Genomic DNA, 24,432 nt, shown 5'->3' with positions numbered 1-24,432 from the left:
ATATGCTACCTAAACAACATTGAATGAAAAATTGTTTACAAAATAGTTACTAGTTAAAAACTTATGAATCATTTTCTTTTTCTAGCTTACCTTGTAAAGGAATTTTCACAGTATGTATTTTATTTGAGTAACTTAGCATGTTTATTCTAGTTTTTCCTATTTAACTTTTAATCCATTTAAATTAAAATGATACTAAGACTTACTCTTATAATTATTGTGCAGCCTTAGTTTTTCTTGTTAGAGCATTAGGAATTTTAGTATTTTTTTTATTCAAACCTGTAAACTTTGAATTTTAGTGTATTTACACTTATTATTTTTTTTTTAAATCAGATATTTTACTATGTATCATATTTTGACTTAAATTCTTGGTTATATTTATAGTTTAAAAACTATATGGATCAAAACATCAAACAAATCCATTTTTATTTATTTATTTTCCATCTGACATATATTTTTAAAAGCTCTCTTATCAGCAGTTTTTATGCCATCTTCATTTTGCAATAACTGTATGAATCAAACTGTAACATTAGCATTTCAAATGCAGATACTTTTTTTGGAAAATCTTAATCTGTAATGGTTCCTGTTTAAGATTTTTCAGCTATTTCCATCCCATCCCTAAGGAGTGAGATTGGGGGTCAAGTTTGGCATCATTGAATGTATGTTTTTAAAGTTTTTGATACATTTCTACTTTTTGCTCTGATGTTTGCTACTTGAGATCTTTCATTTTGGACACCTGTATTTTCATTTTAGCTAATATTTAGGTCAAATTTCATTGCAGCTAAAAATAATTTAATTGAGTAACAATTCTTTATGTTCTCTTGTAAAAGTTCATTACAGTTGGATCTAATTTTGTCCCTAGACTACATTGGCTATTGGCCTGACAAAAATAGCATTAGTAATAAATATATTATGGGTTAATCTCATTTTCCTATTCATATTAAAGACTTACTCCATACATAAAACTCTGAAGTGACCATTTGAGTGTAAAATTTTATTATTAGGAACATTGAATCTGTTTTTTGTGGTAGCTGTTTCTTAGCTTTGTGATAAATATCTGAAAATAATTTTACCCCTTTATCTACAACAATATCTAATTTACACTTGACATGTCTTCTGTTCTACTTTTTTATTTTGAGGTAAGTTTTTGACTTTATCAAAGTAACTCAAAAGATTTATTTTTAGATACAGTTTAAAATGAGTTTATGTGCTGTTATGTACTTCAAAACATGGAAATTGTACATGTAAATAATTTTATACTTTTAAAAAACTGCATTCTAATTATTTGAGCCATGAAAGTAAGCTTTTCATAGTATTTTAGTATAAATATTTTTTATTGCCTTTTAGTCTAAATAGTGCTATATTACAATTGCTATTATGTGCATTTAGTTTAGTACAGATTTTGTATTTATTCAGAAAATTAAATGTAATAAACCTAGTTTTCATTGAAGTAAATGTGTTTCACCCAAATTTTACATTACCTAGCTTCTTTCCTTTTTCATTTCTACCTGTTTTTCCAAAAGTTCCTTGCATTACAGTGTTTTTAATATATGTTTGTAATAAGGTAGGTTTTCTTTATTTGCATAATTAATCAAACTCACAAGCAACTTTTGCTTTATTTCTAATTAAAATCTAAGTAATAAAAATTTAAGATTGTGTCATAATTTTTTTTTAAAATGTGGATTGCATGTTTTTTTATAGATTTGCCTTACAATACTATGAATTCTAGGAAATTGTTCTTTAAGGAATAAATTTTGAGAAAGTTCCGAATTTTTAATAACATTATTTATTCTCTTTAGGGCAAAAGGATTTTTTAATGACTGGTATAATGTTGTTGATCTTGTTGTAGTAGTCATTTCATTTGTTGTAACTGTGATTTATACATCAGTTGACCTGGGATTTGGTTATGCAAAGTAAGTTTTGAATTGCTTCATTTTCTAAATGTTAATTCATTATTTTGGAGAAAAAAAAAGTTTTAAATGTTAGTATATTATCGTATTTTTCCTTATTCTAACTCTGCAGGAATTGTGAATTTTTAGCATGACTGTCTCAGAAATTTAAGAGCAGATTTTTAAATGTTTTTTCTTATTATGTCTTTTTGCTCACTAACATTTTGTTGCATGTGGTTTGATCGAATTATAAGTAAATTTTAAATAAAAAGTCATAAATTATGTTATTAAAATTATTGAACTGGTATGTAAACTTGTATATGTGATTCATTTTGACTTAAATTTTATCTTATTAACATTAAAAAAAATGTTGACTAGGACAAACAAGGACCCATATGTATTTTAACAAGGTGCTTTTTTTCTTTATAAAATAAAAACCTTTTTTTTTACCACTTTAATCATTTTAGGTATAAAAAAGTTTTAAACTTTTAATTATTATTAGACCAAATGAAGTAGCAAAAAAAAGAAAAAGAAAAAAAAGGAAGATTATTTAAATAACTATGACCCTTACTTTTACTCTTTGTATTTTCTTTGGTTCTTACTACTTTTGTTTTTGCTACTTTTAGTTTTTATTACTTTTACACCATTTGAACTAAGCAATACTATTTTGCAAGCATTTAGAATTTTTTTAAAAATACATATATAATCTTGAGGTGGCAGTCACGGGAGGGGCACAAAATCAGACAAAGCTACTCAAAAATGAATTTTTTTTTAATTTTGTAATGGAGAAACTATTAACTTCACACTAAAATTACTGTGTTTCACTATTAGTCTTAGGGAAAAGTTATACAAATGTTTACTATCATTTTTCAAGTCATATGCAAAAAGAGAAACATTATTAGTTGTAATTCTTTCATGAAATAGGTTGCTGGATTTCTCAAACTCTATAACATGGTTAAGGGAAAAACTGTTAATTGTAAAATTGTTAGTCCTGCTTTCTTTTATTTATTCTTAGAAAAGGATGTGAATTACTAATTATGTGGATGGGTTTAATTATAAATAAGGAATTAAGATAAAATTTAAATGAAGAATTACTAGGTTTGTTGAAGCATTTTATGTTGCTTCCCCTTCCTCAAAGTGTGTTTAACATTCTGTACTTAAATGTGTATTTCAATTTAAGGTGCCAGTTTGGTTATGTTTTAACAAATTTAAATTACGCTTAGTTTAGTTTATCTTTATGAACTGTATTTTTTCTTTTTAGACTTCAAATTTTTTTAAGCTTTTAGTTGGAATTATATGTGTCTATATTTAAAAAGATAGTATTTGTCATAATCAGGTGTTCGTTTCTTTGAAAGTTATTTTTAACTTGAATGTGTCCAGATACTATTAGTTATAAATTTTGTAGTTGGTCACTTTTTTGTCTATGCCCTGGGATTGATTCTCAACATTAAACAACACGGGCTTCCCAAGTTATTTTTGCTATTTTGACCTCATTGATAAGCATGGGTAATCCCTAGCTTATCACAATATTTACATGACCTAGGAGGCAACTCCTGAGAAACTTGTGCTGAAGGACTTGTTTGATTTTTATTTTTATTAACTTTGCCATTTTCCTTATAAGATCTGGATCTATTTTGGGGATAGTTGGTTGAGGTTTTAACTTGGTCGGGCAAAATTTTAAGTTCATTACTGATAATTATAATAATTTTAATTAACTGAATTGTTTATGAATGGCTGTCTTGGTGTCCAATTTTTGAAATTGGGGATTTAGTTGTCTATACGCACTAAATTTCGATTCTCGTGCTTTTTGTTTATTTTCATTTTGCAGCAGAGAGAACATCAGGATTTTAAAAGCATTTCCAAACCATTCAATAAAGGTTTTAGGTTCTTTCAAAACCAAAACTGTTGTAACTCTTGGGGATAAACCCATCGAAAACTCTTCAGTAATATGTGATAATGTGTTTTGCTTAAATTTATTTTTTGTCTTTAGATTGGCCATAAAATTTTAAATTTAGGAAATCACTGAAGCCTACTAGTGGGACAAAATAATGTTCCTGAAAAAAATTCAGTGACTCGTTCACAAGAATTACATTAAGCAATTATTTATGTACAGTTTAAGGCTGAACCCTGAATGAACTTTTGAAAATTTTTAAATTTCCACACCTCATCCAAATCGAAATCTGTTATTTGTTTCAGTAAATGTGAGCCAGACTGTAAATTGAACTCCAAAGTCTGGTTTGAACATCAATATGTTAGGTATTTTTTTCATTTTATTTTCATTTAATTTTAAATATCTGAAATCAGTATCTAATTAATTTTCACAATTTTCAATATAAATTAATACATTTTTTGATGTATTAGTATTGGAGAGTATTTCCTTAATAATGATTAAATCTTTTTCAGTATTATTCATACTTTGTAATTTTTACCACTTCTGAAGAGGATTTGAAATCTAAAAATCTAGTTATTAAATACTAAATTTAAGAGAAAAAATTTTAATATTTTAATTGCTAACTGCAATATTAAAACAAAAATTTCATTTTAACTATTATAAATATGTAACAATAAAATAGGTAATAAATCTACTTAAATATTTTTTTACTGATTATAGTACTCATATTACTGAATGAGGGGAGTTATTTTAAATGTCTGGTGACACATAGTCAAAATATGTACTAAATTTATAAATCTGCTTTGTTTTATTAAAAATTAAAAAGTTATTAGTTAAATTTTGTTTTATATCTAAACATAATTCTCCACAGACAATACTATAGATTGTATCAAGGTTATTATGTAAATGATGTGCATGTTACTGTGAATGACCGAAATCGGTGGTTGTTGACTTTCACCAGTGAATGTTGACAATCATTAGATTAGAAGAAACGTCAGTGTTTGGAGTATTGGGCATATATATACCGGGCAATGACACTTGACCTTAAAAAAGATATCAGTGTAGGGTATACCAGGCAGTGGCACTTAACTAGACCTTTGGTAAATGTCCGAAATATATACTAGGTCTAGTTAAGTGTCACTGCCCGGTATACCCTACACTGTTTTTTTAAGGTCAAGTGCCATTGGCCGGTATACATTTGCCTGGTATGCCCTACGCTGATGTTTCTTCTTATCTATCATCAGAAAGTATTAAAATATCGAATAAATGTAATTATATCCACGAATAAATTAATATCAAATCGGATGTAATAAATATTTCGAACATTCACCAAACCGACTGTGATTGTCAACATTCACCGGATTGTCAATAACCACTGATTTCGGTCATTCACAGTAACATACACATCATTTACATAATAACCTCATCAGGACGTTTCTTTCATACTTTACCGGTCTCTCATTTGGCATTCTATAAAATGCCTAGGCAATGTGTGAAATATAAATCATTTCATAATTTGCCGACTAGTTTTAGGTAGAACCCCTGAATTAGACAGGCCGACTCATCATCTATTTTTGCTCCAAAGAGCTAACATAAGCACAATACTAACATAACGTTAACTTGCGAACCTTTTTGCTCCAATATTGCTTGATAGGTCAGCTCTGATAGTATAGGAGCCTTAGTTTTAGGCATTATATAGAATGCCTAGGCATTCTATATAATGCCGGATTTCATATTTTGCCGGTAACATATACAAATAGTTAATGTGTAATTTTTTTGAAGTTCAATTTACAGAAAGAATAGAAATTCACAAACCTCGTAATTATCAGTTTTGCCTGCTATTTTATCTTAAGTTTATTAATGCAGGAAATATTTTTTATTTTTCCTTTGTAATATATTTTTTAGATGTATTTCTAAAACCAGAAGTGTATGCTGGTGCATTTTTACTCATTTAAGACAGCATATGTAAAAAAAGTTTGAAAATACCCTTTTATGTATAAAGAGCATTTTATATCCATGTCATTTAAATATTTCTTATATTTATTCTCCTTTTAATGTTTCCCTTATATTTTCCTTTTAGACTTGTTGTTGTGGGGCGTTTAATTAGAGTTGTAGGATTTGTTCGCTTATACACTGAAAGAAAAAATTTGGTTAAAGGTGCTCGCCAAATGGTATCTCAAAATAAAAGGAGATATCAAAAAGATGGTTTTGACTTAGATCTGACTTATGTTACAGGTAAAAATTTTTAAGTCTTATTTTTGTAAATAAAGCTCACACAATGAAATTAATGTAAAAGTGTTTGTATTTACCTCAGTTTAAATAAGTATGCTGCTGTTTCTTTTCTCCCATCTTCAATGCAGATCTAAGAATCTGTTGACATTCAAACAATTATACACAAGATGAGGAGACAAATCAATTTCCTCCCATGTGAGTGCCTAACAGTTCAATATATGCTTAGGTGAAGTCTGGTGTTTGTGTCACTATGTTTTTATACCCTTGAGAAATGTAAATTCTATAAATGGTCACTTGTGTGGTGCTTGATACAGGTACAGATTTTCCTGTTATAAAAGAGGATCAATGCTGGGCCTGGCCTACTACCCAGATACTAAATGGTGAGTAGGAGGTACCAACCAATCCTTCTTAATTTGAGATTGTTTCCTTGAAAAAAGCTTGAAATATGATAGTTCCAGAGTGGAAGCGGAAGAGAGGTAGCAGCCTGCTCTTGCATCTGCCAAGTCATTTCTATGTAAATTCACGTGGGAAGGAATCCATTGCATGTGTATATTATGCTGAAGTGAAATAAGTTTTAATTTATACATGGAGATGCTAGTCTTGTCCCCCATGTGGGTTCAGTTATTAAGAAATTGCATTGAGCTGTGGCAATTAGTTAGTATCCAAAGTATTTTGTCCATCAGTCAGTATTTTGTTTTTCAAAATTTTTTGTTGATTTAGATCATCATTTGGTTGTGTTGTAATTATTTGTGGAGCTTGTTTATCCTGCAATACATAACTCCATGGATAATGAGCTTATCTTACATTAAACTTATTAAAGCTTTTTTTTACTTTTTTGGTCACTATAACTCAAATAAAATTTTAAATTATTGTTTAATTTTTTACTTTATTATTTTAATTATGTTAATAATTATTTTGGTATTTTATTGTTTTCAATTTATTTTTTGCAGAAAGAGTAATAGCAATGTCTTTCCCATCTCATGGAAAAATGTCCCTATACAGAAATCCTATCAAAGTAAATTTCTTTTTAAATTATGAGATTTTGAGAATTTAACTTTTAACTGATTCTCTCTATAATTTTATTTTCGTAGGAAGTGGCACGTTTCCTGGATTATAAGCATAAAGATCACTATAAGGTGTACAATTTATGCAGTAAGTTAAATTTAAATATTATACCCTTTAAATATTTTTTTAAATAAAAATTAACTGGACCTTTTTTTTAAGGTGAAAAGACATATGATGATACTTATTTTCACGGCAGAGTTGAAAGATTCATTATTGATGATCATAATGTTCCGTCAATTAAGTGAGTGGACATGCTTTCGTTTAAAGTTCTTATTATGTTTCAGAAATAAAAGATTGATTGTACATTAAATTTCTCAGTGTAAGTTCAAGTAACTGATAACTTCAGTAACCTTTAAGAAAAATTGTTTTTTTTTTTCCAAGTAACTTTTGGATTTCTCAATCAGTTTGAAAATTCTTCATGTATGCAAAGGCTAAGTCATTCTTGTCACATGATTTTTTTTCACTATTTCATTAAATTGAAGCTTGCTTGTTTTGTTATAAATGTAGAATAATCTAGAGACTGTTTCATTTTAGTTTAAACCAAACTACCTTTCTCTGCAGAGTTTTGACAATCCAGCTTAATGCTTTTTATTTTAAATTAGATGTTTTAAAAATAGTGGTTGTGTTTAAAAATGAATTCTTTTGTAGAAAATTGAATTAACAGAAGTTTACATTGAGTGCAATAAAGAGAAATCTTAAGCAAAGAAAGAAATTTTGCACTCTGATTCTGAAATACTCTTTAACTCTATAATTTATTGATTAGAAATTTGGTGTTTATTAAATTATACGTGGTGATTTAATTTGTGTGGATTTAAAGTTTCTTTAAAAAAGCCTCATTACCATTTGAGGACTAGTGCCTTGCAGAAAAATTAACAATCTTTAGACAACATAAAAAGTTTTTAATAGATTAGTTTTTATGTAGAGTTTAATGAGCATAAAATGTGATAACTTGCGTACATAAAAAGCTGCTCTATATGAGTATTAAACAAATTCTCTTAAAAATATTTAAACAGGTTATGATTGATTTGTTTTAATCAGATAATAGTTAAAAATTAAAACACAATTTGTTTTCTGATTCTCGTGGTTTTCTTCCTCTGGACAATTTCCAGTTCTTTTTATAGCTACCCAAGATGAAAATGTTTTATGGTTTCTTTGATGAACCAACATAGTTTTCAATCAAAAACCATCATGCTTGCCATCAAAACTACACAAAAAAGCTATAATTAAAATGTGAGCTTTTTGGAAACTTAGAAATTGCATGCAATTAAATTGGACAAAATGCAAGACTGTTACTTGTGATTTTGTGATAAAAATAATTGCATTAATCTTTTATCCTTAATTTCATTACAAATTGTGGATTTTGCATCTCAAATCAAAGTTTCAATACTTTTTTGAAACACATTTAAGTGATTTTATTACAACTTGTATGAGGAGTTTAATGAGCATAATATGTGATAACTTGCATACATGAAAAACTGCTCTGTATGAGTATTAAACAAATTGTCTTAAAAATATTTAAACAGGTTATGATTGATTTGTTTACACATTCAAAAAGTTTAAAACACATTTAAGTGATTTTATTACAACTTGTATGAGGATAGTTTAAAATAACCAATGTGTATGAGAATAGTTTAAAATAACCTTAACTAAAGTGATTTACTATTTTTTATTCAGTTTTTTCAGGTCATGCTCAATTTATTTTAAACATAGATTTTATGTAGAAAAGTTATTATTAATATACAATATTCAGTTTAATTTCATTAAACTTTCCAGGATAGCACCAAACTTGGCTTCTAAAGTGTTGAAATTTGTTTATAATTGTTTTCATTTTCTTTGCTGTTTCTAATATGTTAGTAAATACTCATTGTGAATATAATGTTAATTAATGTTCCTATTGTTAGTTTTATTAAATTTATTTTTTTTTAAATAATAATTTTCTATTTAATTTTTATTTAAATGTAATCTCTATTTTTGTCTAGGGACATGGTGCGGTTTGTTAAAGATGTGAGAGAATGGCTAGACCAAGATAAGAACAATGTTATTGCTGTTCATTGTAAAGGTGGAAAAGGAAGAACTGGCACAATGATCTGTGTTTGGCTTGTTGAAGCTGGTCTTTTTGGCAGTGCTGAAGTTAGTTGAAGTTTTGAACTTTTAACTTTTTGAATACTTAAAATCATATTTTCTTTTTTCATAAGTTTTTATTAAAAAGAGAATCTACTTCATGCTAATTGTTAACAACTGTGAGTTACCATTAGCAGAACACTTCTGACAGGATTTAGATGAGCTTATTGACTAATATTTCCTAAACGTCTGTACACGGTTTTCTTTGAAACTGTCATACCCGTTGGCGCATATAGTTGAAGAGGCTGGTCCTGTGTTCTATCTGTTTCTTTTGGCTGTTTCTGCTGAATGCCTGGTTTTCTTGGCATTATTATTTGGAGAGGGGGTAATCTGTACTGTAATTTCTATTAACATTTCTTTCATTTTAGAATCATTGCCAAAGTCCAAACATGACACTTTTGGCAATTCCAAGTTGCTTGGATGCTTCCACCTGAGTTCACCCTCATTCTAGGCAGCCAATAATTCGACCGGATAAAAAATTATTCATATGCATCCTCTGTGTCCTAACTACCTAGTTATGACTATGAGTGGCTTACTGAACATTTGTGAACAATTTCACTTCTCCACCATTTCTGATGCGCCAAAAAAACTGGACCACCCTGAATAACTTTTAATCTATGATTGGATCTTCTCCTTCTAGGACTCAATCTTAATAGTTTGAGGGTTTGATTTCAAATATGCTAATTATTTAGTGCAGACGATATTTTAAGTTATGAAATCAGACACAAAAACATACTCTCTCTGAATAAGCATACCTTTTTTTCAATGGATTTGCATTTCTAACCCCCAAAATATAGAGGGTAGCTTCAAACTCAGAAGCATGGTCCTAATAGTTTGGTTAAGAGAACCCTTCAATGGACCCTTCTTGGACCCCTTAATGTTAGTTTTACTTTTTTTGACTATTTAATAAAATAATAAATATTTACTGATATTTATTTTTTGCATAGAATTCATTTTGGATAAAGGAATTCTATAACTGTGTGCAGAATTTTTTCCATTCGCTTAAAATGTTCTGGAGATATAATAAAATACTCAAAAAGTTAAATTAGCATTAAGGGGTTCAAACTTTGAAACACGCTCTTGATCAAACTATGGGAACCTTATTTCACAGATTGCAGCTATCCCTCATATTTTGGGGGTCAAAAATCCTAATCCGTTGAATAAAGGATGTTTATTCAAAGAAAGTTTGTTTTTCTCTGATTTTGTAACTTGAAACATTGTCTTCCCTTAACAACTAGCATATTTGAGGTCACCCCTTTGAACCATTAAGAATGAGTTTTAGGATGTGAAGATCTAATCATTTGAGCAAAAGTTTTCTCAGGGGGTCTGTTTTTTTGGCACACTGTACTTACATACACTTAATGAAAGCTGACCAAACTGTATAGTTGTGAGGGAGCTGACATCACTCAGAAATGTCCTGGGTTCGAATCCCGGACAAGACATGGATGTTCTTTCATTCTCTGTACTATCTCTCCTTACTGTGGAGCAATGTTGGCCCACCTAATATGGTACCCTTAAAGAGTGACCAACAAATCTGCCCTACTGATGCCTGAATGAAAAATGTCAATCACGTTGGCATTGGAAGGAAAATTAATATTTAATAACTTTAACTTTTGTATTTTTTCCTTAATTTTGAAATTTCACCCCCATGAATTAAATATTTTTTATAGTTAATGTTAGATTCCTTTAAATAATTATTTATTTTGCGTTTGCATAATTAAAATAGTTATTAAATTGAGATATCGTGTAGTAATGCATTGGTATTGTATTTAGTATTGCATCTCAATGTAAGAAAACTTCATATTTTTAAATATTTTTTTTTTCTGTCTAATTATTAAATTTATTCATCATTGTATTTAAGTAAACCATAATACATCATTATGTATGTTTGTTCCTACCTTAGGTGCAATGTAACACTTGAAATATTTATATTATTTTACTTTGTTAAAGCCTGAGGTCCTTGTATGAGGATCTAAAATTAATAACCCTCTGGCAATTATTGTGACTTATGACAATAATATAGAAATTCGGAACTGTAAAATACGTTTTTTTTTGCTATAGTCCTTTATACTTCAGTAGTGAAGAGGATGTAAAAGAATCATTGGTATTAAAAAGTGCCAGTATGTAAAAATATAATCGTCCAAATTAACACTTTTTTTACATTAAAAATAATTACCTTAAAAGAGAAGTATATTAAAAATGCAGGTTAACTTGAGGAGCAATATTGATGTCATGTTACTCAATATAAGAAATGCCTTTTAAAATAATGTATGAATATTGATGTATGAAATATTTCATTCTACCTACTTAGCACACTTTCCAAATCCTTTAAACTTATCACTTTATCCTTTTAAACAGTTATGAAAGCTTTTTCACAAACTTACTTTGCCTAATCAAGGTTCTCAATAATCGCCAAAATAATTTAAATGGTTACATGCAATACTTCTAGTGTTAATAAGCTTTTCAAAAAACATTCTTGATTACCACAATAATTTTCAAGTACCGAAATCTTACAGGAGAATGTGTAGATCTGAGGATTAGATCAGAAGTTATTCCGGGTGGCCTGTTTTTTTTTGTTGCCACACTGTACATGAGTGTATTTTATATTTTTCTGAAAATGATATTGCATACTTATAATTGAAAACATTTAGCTATTCTGTATTTATTATCAGCTGTTGCTATTTATTATTTAAATTCAATGATAGCCTTAATAAACAATTTATAAACCCAACTGAAGGACTTCCTGGTGTTTACTTCCATCAACACCTTTCATCACAAGTTAACAAGAAATTGGATCACCCAGTATTGCTTAAACAACTTGCTTTGGAGGTTATAAATACTATCCCCAAACACTCAATACTGGTGTACAGACGGATGCATCATCATCTGGCAGCGGTGTCTACATTAAATCAATTAATTACTCCTTTAACTTCACCAAAAGGAATCCCGATTGCTGCCCAGTTTTTAGAAGTGAACTCATTGCTATTGATACTGCCCTGGATTCTCTTCTAACACTACAGGATCACGATAATATCTGGATACTCTCTGACAGTCTCAGTTCCATACAGTACTTATCGCATTGGAGGAAAGTGAGAGACAAAATAGGAGCTTCAATCCTGCACAAACTTAAAACCCTCTCACGACTGTGTGAAGTCCACCTCCAGTGGATCTCTTCTCATGTCTGGGTTCAGGGCAATGATATCGCCGACACTCTGGCTAAGGAGGGGACAGAAGAAACTTTGAGTACAAATTCACTCACCTTCATGGGACTGGCATCGAAAAAGAAAAATGAAGACAATGTTTCCTGGCTCGTACCCCCAAACGTCACTGGTATCTGAACACCCGTCCAGGAGGTGTACTCAACATTCGGTGGAACCGCAAGGATCAGACGGCTCTTACCAGCGGCCACCTTAAGTCTTTTTCGTTCGAGGGTAGTGTTGAAATCTTCCCAAACTGCTCCAGGTGCCACAACATGCAGGCTTCTCCCCAACATATCCTGGACTGTCTTGGACTGGACAAGAGAACACTTGGACTGGACAAGAGAACACTTGGACTGGACATTCTAGAAAACCCACTTTTGGTGGCCGACTTCCTCCGGGTCATGAATTTCATGGATATTGTTTAGCCCTGCTAATTTTGGGGATTAGGAAGAAGAAATTCAATGATTGTATATAAGTGTAATTGTAAAACATTATAGTTAACTTTTGTTATACATTTTTAATCTTCTATCAACAGTTTATCAAAGTTCAACAATTTATTAAAGAATTATTTATTTCTAAAAAATGCATTAATGGTTTAAGTTTATTGAACATTAAATTAAATATAAATTTAAGAGTTTTTTAAAAATTGTGAAAACGCTTTTTTGTACAAGTCTTTAAGATTCAAGTCATTAATGAATTAAGTTGTTGCCTGAAATTGAATTAAAGCCACATCATGGAGTGGGTATTCACTCTTCTAGTGATAGATGCTTGTTTTTTAGGGATTTATTCTTTTGGAGATTATTTTAGCGTGCCTTAAGTAGGTTTTATTTTAAACCTGTATGAATATCATAGAATTTTAAGATCATGATTGTATATTTATATCATATTTTTCTTTAGGCAAGCTTGGATTATTTTGGAAATCGTCGAACTGATCTTTCAAAAAGTAATAAATTCCAAGGTGTGGAAACTCCTAGTCAGGTAAATTTAGAGGTTTTGTAACATGATTTTTAAGAACTATTGTAAGATGCTTAAAGTTTATATTTTTTTTAGAATCGTTATGTTGGTTACTTTCAAGAAGTTAAAGAAAAATTTAAAGGATTACCACCTGAAGAAATACCTTTAAAGTTAAGAAAAATCAGAATAACTGCTTTAGCTGGTAAAAACTATTTTGTACTCTTTCATCACTAAGTAACTTTTTGATGTAAATGGAATAATACATAAATTATAACTCTTATCAGATTTTAATCTCTGCTGTTCACATTATTTAGTAATGAAGTTAGAAGAGCATATTCAAAATAAGTCTGTGTAATTCTTAAAAAATGCAAATGGCTGTTTCATATTCCAGGCGAAATTTACTAAACATGGTCAATTAAAGTAGTCACTTGGTTATTGAATTAAGAGTTGAATAGTGAAGATTTTAAATTACCATGTCATGACAGAAATAATATCAGAACCTGGTTAACTATTATATGATTTACCTGGTAGACAGAACCTTTAGAATTAATATCAGATAAATTTGAAGGGATATAAAAATGAATAAAAAAATTAGACAAATACTAAGTAATTTTATTTAACACTAGAGAGAAAATTATTTTTGAATTAAAAAGATCTCTCCTTTAAACATGAACTACTTTCACATGGACAACTAGTCAAATTTTCATTTTGTGGCATAGCTGAATTAGCTGTTAACCAATCATAAAGCTAAAGCTTATAGTGTTCTTATAAAGTTCCTTTTTTTGCTCTGAATATAATCAAAAACCAGCACTGAATCTTGTGAGGATGTTTTCCCTTTCTCAACCATAAACAGAGCAGAGCTTGTTATAGAATAAAAGTGGTTGAATCTCTTTCCTTGCTACAGAATTCACCTTACTTATGAGGGAAACATGAACATTCAAATGGAAACACTTAAGAGGATCTGCCCTGTTCATGTTGTGTATTACTTATTGTCATAGAATTATTGTTTTATAAAATATATGATATGAAGATATTTACAGAAGCTTTATGAGTATGAGAGGATTGCTCTATAATCTTAGATGTTTGGTTTTCTTAACTTTTTATCCCTGGGGTTGAACTTTATCTTCCTTTCTAATTAACACAATGCAAATAAGTTTCATGTTGTCTGTCTCTATTATTAAAATTGAAAGGTAAATGTTTCAATAAGTCTTAAATTAGTTTAGATTGTATTTGAATTATTTGATGCTAGAAGTTTTTTTTTTTAAATATATGTATGTAAAACAGATCAGGTGATTCAGTTGTCTTGAAATTCTGTTTTGTCACATTTTCCTTGATGTTCTCAAGTCTTGATTTTTGAAACTTTTTCTTTCATAATTTTTCAGTCTTTTATATTTAGGTATAGGAAAAGGAAATGGCTCAGATATCACTTGTGAAATCTTTAATGGCCGCACTAAAGTATTTGACTGTGATTTCGGATCAAACAAGAATTGCCAGGTAAGTTTTTAAATTGTTTTATTCTCATGTTATTTTTATAACATGAATTTTGTGTCATTCTGAACTAAATTCTTCCCTTCTTCGTGCACATATTGCCAATGTCTTATTTTTCAATTGCTTTAATATTTGTTTGTAACCCTTATAACTAACTGATCTAATATTTTTGAAACTTTTTTAATCCTAATATATTTTTCTAGTCCTGAGGAAATATGTTAAATGAGAATTGTTGTCAAATTATAGAATACTCTTTCATTGTTGAATCACAGAAACAAAGGCGATGTAAAGATATTATTTCTATTTAAATCATAAATATTTGTATTATCAATTAGTATGTATGAGTTGGGCAAAATAATGGAAACACTTCTATACTATCTTATTTTTATTATCTTTCTCAAAAAATACTTAGAGAATCATTTTATAAATTTTGAAATGGAAATATGGGTATTTTTATTGAAAACATGGTATTTTTTTTTTGTTTTATGTATTTTTGCTATAACTCTCAAAATATTCAATAAAATCAAACAAAATTTTTGGAGAAATATGAAATGAATTAAAAAATGTTTGCTTTAAAATTTGAGAATTTTTTTTCAAAAACTGTGCAAGATATGAGTAATTAAAATAGCTCTTTTATACTGTGCATGCGTGTGAAAAATAATTTTTTTTCTTGATTTTGTAGTGAATCGTATTTAGCATTCAAAAAGAAAAAAATCAGATTTTAATATCTTTTAAAAAGTTTCAAACATTTTTCTAAGTAGTTTTCATGTATTTTATAAGAAAGCTCAAAATAAGTGATTTTTCCACAAATTTCATTTTGTACTGTTAAACAAGATTTATTAAAAATTACACCAGCAATATTGGGAATTATCCCCCATAGAAGTGTCTTTTGCATGTTTTCTTTCCCTATACAATCATATTTCGATATATGAACTTTTTTTGTTGGGTATTATTATTTATTTAATTTTGCCTTATGATGCAGTACAATTTTTGAAGAAAACCCCTAATTATTTTGAGATTCTTTTAAAAAATACAAAAACTACTTAGAAAATTGCTTGAATCTTCTTAAATTTTTAAGATATTAAAATCAGATTTTTTATTTCATTAGTTGCCAAATAGTAATCTCTACAAAATAATGAAAAAAACATCTTAAATATTTTCCGTGCATGCCTAGTATTACTTTAATTACATTGTACAGTTTTCATTAAAAAAAATTCAAATTTCGTAGCAAACATTTTTTAACTTATTTTAAATTGCTTTGAAAATTTTATTTAATTTTATTGAATATTTTTAAAGTTATAGTTAAAAAACCTAAGATAAAAAAGAATTTTTTTCTAAAAATGTTTATATTTTCATAAATATTTAAGCTGAACTTATAAAATTTTGTGCAATTTAACTTTGTTAATTTAATTTTGTGCATATAATAATCAAAATAGTTTTTGCACGGTACAAATTTATTGCTACATTTTTGGGCACAGGGTGTTCAAAGACACTATTTTCCATTTGTAATTTATTGTCAGTCTCTCAAACCTCTAAAAGCTTTTAACTTCATTGATGTGTTGGAGAAATCGCTTGAAATAAACACTTCTGAAGTTATAAGATGATTCTTTCCTTATTTATTTTTACTTCTGACTATTTATTTATTTACTTATTCTTTACTTTTTAAACATGAAAAATATGTTTTAGTATAGAAGTATTTCTACTATTTTGTCCAACCCCTGTATATACGTACAGATTTAATTTTTTTTCTATTTAAATAGAGTGCTTGTTAAATGCTTTGATGAAAGATTTTGTAGAAAACATAAAAATTGGTTCCAGCTATTTTGTACACCTAAACTTGGATCTTAAGAAAATTCTATTGATCAATTTATAGTTAACTTAAGGTGAATTTTGTGAGAAAATTTTCACGAATTACCAAACTCAATGAAATATAGGATTAAAACAAAACAAATTTTTTGAAAATCTATTCAGCATTTTGTGAGTATGTTGTATATCATGTGTTAAATTTTGCTCTATCCTAGAAAGATTTTCCCAAGTAGTAGTAAATTCAAAATCGAAATATCACTTCTAAGAAAAATTATTGTAAAATGTTACCAGTGCTTAAAGACTCCATCACATAATATCGTACAATTATATTAAAAAGTAAAGCTTACTTGCTACAGCTCCCATTAAGCCAGGGGGTCATGAAGGCTAAGGCTCTACAATTTCTTAATGGCATGATTGTGGCAATGTTTTTAGACTTGCGAATATGCTGCCTTTATTTTTCAGACAAGCTGGTATCCATTGATCTATAGCTTGGTGAGCTTTAAGTCACCACTGAGGTTCAAACCACAGTTCTTCACAATGACAGTTTAGTGCCTTCCCCACTAAGCTATTCTGGTTCTATACATTTATATATTATACTTAATTTATTTATATCTAGAGGTGGTTAAAATTATCTTAAATTAAATTTATAAATCCCAGAATGAGATAGAAAATCATACATTTTGCAATCAATTTGAATATAATATTAAAATCTTCTAAAAGATACATAAAAATTGGCAGCTATTGTGTATCAAATTTGGACATTTTTCGAAGACCAAGATAGAACATCCAACTTCTTAAAATGCGTAAATCAAAAATGATTTTTTGGCAAGTGTAAAGTTTGTAATGATTTTTAATAAGCATTTTTTAAAAGTAATTTACTAAACTGTATACAAAGGTTTTTGGAGTCGCACTTTTATAATCAGTTTCTCATTTTGTTTGTTGCCGCAGTGTAGATAATAAATTAAACTTGTTTTATCTTGATACAGTTTTTAAAGGTAAATGCTATACTTAGAAAAGAACATTTTAAATACAATAAATAATCTAATCACCAAAATTTATTTGAATGCATAAGTATGTTAACTGAGGTTCATATGTTTACAGTCTCGGCCATATATTTACAGTTTACAGCAATTTTCAGATATTTAATTCAAATTTTGTCATAAACTTTGTGTAGGAATTTGATTTTTTAACTTCTCAATGGAAAAAACCTCATGAAACAGTTTAGGAAAAAATAGATTACTGCCTTTTGAAGTTGAAGAAATATTTTCTAATTAACTCATCTTAAATACTGTTTATGTACTAACTACTTCTCATTGGCCAAACAATCTATGAGGTTGGACCCTTCCTTGGGGCAGCTTTTCATTCTTCATGCTTCCCGGTCTAGTTCTTGATTTTTAACATTTTAAAGTCTTCTTCGACATCTACCAACCTTCTTCCCCATGACTTATAGCCACCAGATTTTAAATCAGTCTTTGTTACAGTTTTGTTTGTTCTCTTCTGCTGAAAATGACCCATTACATTCTGTCTCCTTATCTTTATATCTGTGACAGTATCAATGTTACCCTGCTTTTTTTATAATTTCCAAATAGTTACTATTTCTCAATTTTTATTGACAGGTTCAAAAATTTTCCTTGTATTTTTGTCGTAGATAAAGGATCTTAATCTTCCATCAAATTTATGAAATAAAATTAATGGTAATCTCCTTTAACTACCATATTTCTAAACAAGAAGAACCTTTATAGAATGTTCTTTGAACTGAAAGTCTCACAGAATTTACATTAATTTAAACCTCTGAACAGTGATTTTCATTCTAGGGCCAACCATTGCTAGCATGAACTTTATTTTATAATGTATGATTTTGTTCAGTTTATCTCAAACTTCCAATAGTTTAGACTAATTATTAGCATAGACTTTTTCCTCGTGAATCCCAATCCATGTAAAAGCACAATTTTAATATAATATGAATTGCTAGCAAAACTGTGCTTTATATTCCAAGGTGGCCACCCACCTTGCAAACCTGGATTTATCAGGGAATTTTTTTATGCTGGAAAAATCTCTTTTGATACAAAATTCGAACTGTGTAGTAATCACAATGTCGAAAGCTGGTATATGTTTGCATTCCTGAGATTGATATTTCCGAAACTATTCATTCTCTTACCTTAAAAAGCTGGCAAAAACTAGAGAATGTATGGGAAACATGTTAAATGATGTATGAATATAGAATATATATATAAAAAATTATTTATATGTGTTTATTAAGAAGGAAAAACAAAATTTAGTTTTTTGTTCTTTACTTTAGATATTGGTTTGAAGTAAATATGATAATGAATTTTATAAAGAGCACTATTTGGATGAAATACACTGTAAAAGGGCTCTATATTAAAATATAAATGAATATAAAAATTTATTGATGTATATTTGCCTGGAATTATTTTCTTTTGCTTCATGAAAATTTATCAAACAATTCTTTTCCAAGGCTTTTTGGTGACTCAGTATTTGCAATTTTGTACAATCTGTGCAAAAACTTCTTAAAGTAACACATTAAAAACCTTTTTTATTCTATAAAAACAATATATTCTATAAACTGAACATATTATTTTGTCAATCTTAGTTTTTGAAAATTAATGATGCACCAAAACAATAAAAATTTAAATAAAAAAACAAAATCTTCTTCAGTTGTTAAAATAAATTTAGTCTAATTATTTTTCCAAGATATATTAAAATAATAACATTTTATATGAAAAACTTTATAATATTGAAACTTTTTCTTGTTCCCATCCTACACTTAATGAGGGAAAAAACTATGATGACTTGGAAATTCTAGGATTTTGACCTTGAAAACCTGGAAAAATCAGGAAAAATTTGAAATCTGATATGAGTGGCCACCCTGATATTCTTTTACATATTTAAAAAACTGTTGTCACCTAATTATGCCACCTTCCTCTGTCAAAGATTACTTAGTGTCTAAACTGAAAGTATACTGTAGAGACTAAAATAATATATTATTTTTTTAATAATGAACAATAAACACATATATATTAAAAATACTAAACACATACAATAAAACTAGACTTCAATTTTCAAAATTACTTGGCATAAGCATCTGTACTAGTTGATAGATTGTCTCAATTCCATTGCCAATATTCTATCAATCCAAATGCAAGATTATCTGGGTGATTTTCTGTTGTAAGTAAGCTCCACTAAATGAACAATTTTACTTAAACCCCTTTCTGTAATATTTTATAGGACCGGAAATCATTCTTAATAAAATTTAGATAATTGTAAGTTTTATTCTATTTATATTTATTTACTTTTATTTATGTACTCATTTTTTTTAAACTGCACAGTTGTGATTGTTCGGGCTACCATTCAGTTAGTTTAGTTTTTTATGAAAAAAAATTCTTGAATGTTTTTCTTTTTACAGGCTGAATATAAATCAGAAGCAGATGTATTGGAAGTTTCTGTTTTAAATTGTCCTAATCTTCAAGGTGATGTTAAGCTTAGGTTCCAAAGCTCATCTGTAAGTTGATTATTTCTTTGAGAATTTTATTACGAAAGTTTATTTTAAACTGGAATATTTTCTAATAGAATCCATGAAAAATTTACCTATCTGAATAAGTTCATTTAATATTAAAGTTTATTTGCTACATTACTTTTCTACTTATAGAAAGGAGTTCCTAAAGGCTATGAAAATTGTCCGTTTTACTTTTGGTTCCACACCAGTTTTATAAAAGATTTTAAGTAAGTTTTTCACTTTATTTTCCAATTACTGATTGCTTCATAAATTCCTTTCTTGCTCAGTTATATTTTTAAAACTGTAGTATAAATTATTCTTTCCATATAGAGTTTCTGGTTTAATAAGGAAAGTAATTGTAAAACATGTTCAGAATCAAGTGTATATGTAATTTAATTAAACAGAAATCAATCCAAAAAAAGTTTGCATTTTTTAAATTTTTGGCAAGGTTGTAGGAAAGAGTTCTGAATAACATACTGAAGGTCCCCACTAACACATGCTCAGGGTCTTGTAAATTATCAACTTCTTCTATTTTTACAGTTTTTCATGAATATCCAAATGCAAGCACTAGCAGAAAAATATTAAGCATAAAAATGTACCCAAAATTCTCTGCAAAAAAACAGATTTATTTTCTGCAAATTAAACATTTTAGTAATTAATAGGGTACTAGAAAGCAAAAAAGTTTTATTTTCAGTTTTCTTTAAATGTTTTAATTTTTAGCCCTAGCTGTTAGTGCAAACTAATTCATTCATGAAAAATGTATGTAAAAATACTACTGCATGTACAATTTCTAAAAAACTAACATGAAACATTTTTGATTAGGATTATTAGCTACTGAAAAATATTGTTATAGTTTGAGCAGGAAACAAATATATATAAAAAATTAAAAAAAACTTTAACAGATTTGTTGTGTTTTAAGTGATATTGATTGTTTTAAGTGATATTGTTATATTGAGTTTCCATTCATATGGGATGCTGATTTTGGGGATCATTTTTTTAAAGGTTAACAAAACTCAAAAATTATGAGGAACAGGAAAAAATTAATATACAAGCTACATGAAATTAACTATTAAAATATTATCGGCTTTTCTCTGATATTAGTATATATATTTTTTTAAATGATAGTTTCCTGCTTGTTTATCAAGTGTCAAAGATTACAACTTGTTCTTTACATTTTTATATATAGATTTAGTATAGCTTTTTGATTTTTAATTAATATGTTAATATTTTGCTAAAATTGCTCTTATTTTTGTGTAAGTAATAAAGAAACATTTAAATTTTACTTAAAAAAAACAAAAGTTTCAAAATTAAACAAAAATAATGTCAAATGCAGACAGTACTTTATTTTAATTTTTTTATCTTGTTTTTTCAGTCTGTTTTTGTTTTAAAACTTATCTTGAATTAAACCTTTTATACTATTTTAAATATTATTTGAACTAGATCAAATGTTCAAGCATTGAACTTACAAATTTTAATTTGAGAGTCTGAATGTTTCGTGTCGTATTGTTTTGTTTCGTCTTAATGTTAAGTTATTTTCTCAGTTTGTCTAAGTGTTTTTATTCCTTTTTATTTAGCTTAAAAGTAAGTTTTTTTAATGAGAAATTAAGTTGTAATATCAAAATATTTTTCTGGAATTCAAATTCTGTTTCTTTTTTATAAAACTTATTATTATCTATTAAAAAATATAAGTGATTCACAGACAATTTTTATTACAGATTACATAAAATTGAAAACTTCAAAATGATTCATGCACCAATCTTATTACTAAATCTCTCAGTTTATCATTTGAACTGTATATTTAATTAAACATTGAATCTAAGCAAAAAAAGTTGAATTTAGATTTTAGAAATGTACTATTCATAAAAATTTTTCTATAATGTACTAATTTGCCTAACCTGGAAAAAATTTAAAGTAGCCTTGACATTTGTCTGGAAAATCTAAGAAGGTCTTAAATTTAAATGTAAATTACAAACGGGAATCCTGACTAAATTAAATACCATTATGTGTTTGCAAAGCATATTTTCATCAAAACACGTTGAATATTTTTAATCTAAAATAAATGCTAATTTTTGGATTTCATTTTAGGTTGTGTGTGCAAAGAGATTATTTGGATAATCCCCACAAGCCGAAAACATGGAAGGTGTTTAGAGAGAAACTTAGTATTGAACTGTCATTCACTCCACCTGATGATAATCTATGATGTCATTAAATTAAAATATAATTATATATGTACTTTAATGGCCATTAATTATTTAAGACAATGGATAATAATTGTTAAGGGTTTATTTTCATCATATTTAGTAGCTACATAAGCTATAAATTGATGCATTTTATAAGTTTTCATTGCTTGCTGATTGGTCAAGAGGTATAGATATAATATTGATATATAGTAAGAATTATACAATTAAAGCAGGGTAAAAAAATTGCTGAGCTTAATATATTGCAAATATATATCTAAAAAAATTATTCTACTTTTATATATATTTGCTCTAAATATCTTTCCTATCAATAAACATTGCTTTTAATTTAAGCTACTATTTTTATACTCTAAATGTTCATTTGGAAGGCATATCATTTGTAAAGTATATCAGACAGCATTAAAATAATAAAAGTAGAATAAATTATCATTTAAATCAACTTTTTTCCTTTAATGATGTCTTTTAATGTATGAGTTTTATTGACTGCAGCTGTACAGATTTTATAATGCAAAGATCTCATGTTTCAGCTATTGTATATTTTCACTACAAAGTCTCATTTTTATGTTATTTATTGTATAAACACTATTTTTATTTCAAATATGTAATTTATTTCCATAAAAGCTATTTTTGTACAGTTGTTGCTTTTATGTGATTGGTAGCTTAAATATTTACTTTAAATTATTATTTAAATGTGGTGTTTTTTTTACCAGTTATAACATTCCATACAGTTCCTAAATTTACTTAGTATTTTTCAAATATTTGCATTTAAATGTTTGCTATTTGGTGATTGATTTTTGTTTCAAACATTTTATGTGAAGTTAAAAAAAATTGCAGTGTAATATTTTGTTTACATTTTGTTGCATTAGTTTTTACATCAGTGATTTTATTAATATGGTTTATATTTTTTTGTATTCTTTTTCAAAATATGCAGCAATATAAATGGTCACCTTTCTTTCATAAAAATAAAATTTTTTCTGAGAATCTCAAATTTGTGTTATTTATTTTTTTATTGTTTAACTTTGATTTAGGAATATAAAAGCAATTTTAAGAAAAATACATGGAGCTACCTTCTGGACAACACTTGAATAGACAAAATAGACAGCGCTTGAATTTTTTACATTTTGAGAAGTTTTTGATTTTTATCTTGTTATTCAACCTTACAGCGGAAACTAAAATATTTCCCTATATCTTGTTTTAATTTCAAGAATTTACTTTCCACTCCTGGATAGGGAGGTGTTTTCTTCACTCCGAAAGTTGTTATGAAACTGGCTTACCATTTTCTTAACCAGAAAGATTGAGGTAAATGTTGACATTAAGAAGGAAATAGTTCAGATGCTCCGTGCATCAACCATTGTCTGTAAAAACCTGAAACCATTTCATTGAAAGTAGTTGTTCTAATAAAATAATCAAAGATCAATATTAGGTTTTGAAAATTTTTTCAAAAAATATACATCTTTCAAAATTTTAAAGCAATGAAATGAGTTTTGGATATAAGTATATATAATCTGCAGTAAATCTTATATATTGTTTAAAATAGGTTTAGAACAAGCCTTCAATTGAGATGCTAGTCTCAAACCAAATTTTAAATTACTGTTCCAAAGAAAGTATGCTTTTAAGGAATGATTTTTTTTCCAATTACAATTGTTAAAAAATGTCTTGCAGTATTAATTTTATAAAATCAGCATTTAATATTATGTTCAGTTCATCATGTATTAAATTTTTAGTAAAGTAGGAAAAAAGTTTCATACAAATTTAGTTTTATTTCTAAGCATATCGCATGTTTATAATGAATGTCTTTTTAAACAGTTAATGTTTAAAATGTTAAAAATTTTGTGATTTGAATTTTCAACTTAATCTGGGATTTATTTACTATTTGTTGTAATAGTCTAAGGTTGATACAAAAGTGTGCATCATTTCAAAAGAAATAGAGGATTTAAAAGTATCTAGAATATTAAATAATTAATAGTATAAAAACAACTGTTAGATAAACAACTGATGTATATTAAAAATAACTGTTTTATCAAGCAAATTTGAAGAAATCACTTTTCGTTTCAGCTGCTTATTGCAAAAAACTGGA

At 27.8% G+C, this 24,432-nt stretch overlaps 1 protein-coding gene across 2 annotated transcripts in view; it reads left to right on the top strand.

Annotated features, from left to right (window-relative positions):
* The window catches only part of LOC107443720 (phosphatidylinositol 3,4,5-trisphosphate 3-phosphatase TPTE2), a 30,296-nt gene extending 6,953 nt beyond the window's left edge, over nucleotides 1-23,343 (top strand). For both annotated transcript variants that reach the window (XM_016057676.4, XM_016057684.4), the window contains exons 5-16: nucleotides 1,797-1,910; nucleotides 5,858-6,012; nucleotides 6,960-7,024; nucleotides 7,101-7,161; nucleotides 7,234-7,315; nucleotides 9,054-9,204; nucleotides 13,293-13,373; nucleotides 13,446-13,551; nucleotides 14,746-14,843; nucleotides 20,068-20,163; nucleotides 20,311-20,384; nucleotides 22,243-23,343. In XM_016057676.4, the coding sequence (XP_015913162.1) occupies nucleotides 1,797-1,910; nucleotides 5,858-6,012; nucleotides 6,960-7,024; nucleotides 7,101-7,161; nucleotides 7,234-7,315; nucleotides 9,054-9,204; nucleotides 13,293-13,373; nucleotides 13,446-13,551; nucleotides 14,746-14,843; nucleotides 20,068-20,163; nucleotides 20,311-20,384; nucleotides 22,243-22,357 (1,198 nt within the window). In that variant the 3' untranslated portion in view covers nucleotides 22,358-23,343. The remainder of the gene's footprint in view (nucleotides 1-1,796; nucleotides 1,911-5,857; nucleotides 6,013-6,959; nucleotides 7,025-7,100; nucleotides 7,162-7,233; nucleotides 7,316-9,053; nucleotides 9,205-13,292; nucleotides 13,374-13,445; nucleotides 13,552-14,745; nucleotides 14,844-20,067; nucleotides 20,164-20,310; nucleotides 20,385-22,242) is intronic.
* Nucleotides 23,344-24,432: the final 1,089 nt, after the last annotated feature.

Source organism: Parasteatoda tepidariorum, chromosome X2, assembly GCF_043381705.1.
Source record: "Parasteatoda tepidariorum isolate YZ-2023 chromosome X2, CAS_Ptep_4.0, whole genome shotgun sequence".
NCBI classification, from domain to species: Eukaryota; Metazoa; Arthropoda; class Arachnida; order Araneae; family Theridiidae; genus Parasteatoda; species Parasteatoda tepidariorum.
The sequence above is the reverse complement of the archived record's forward strand: the minus strand, read 5'-3'. Positions and strand labels throughout refer to the sequence as shown.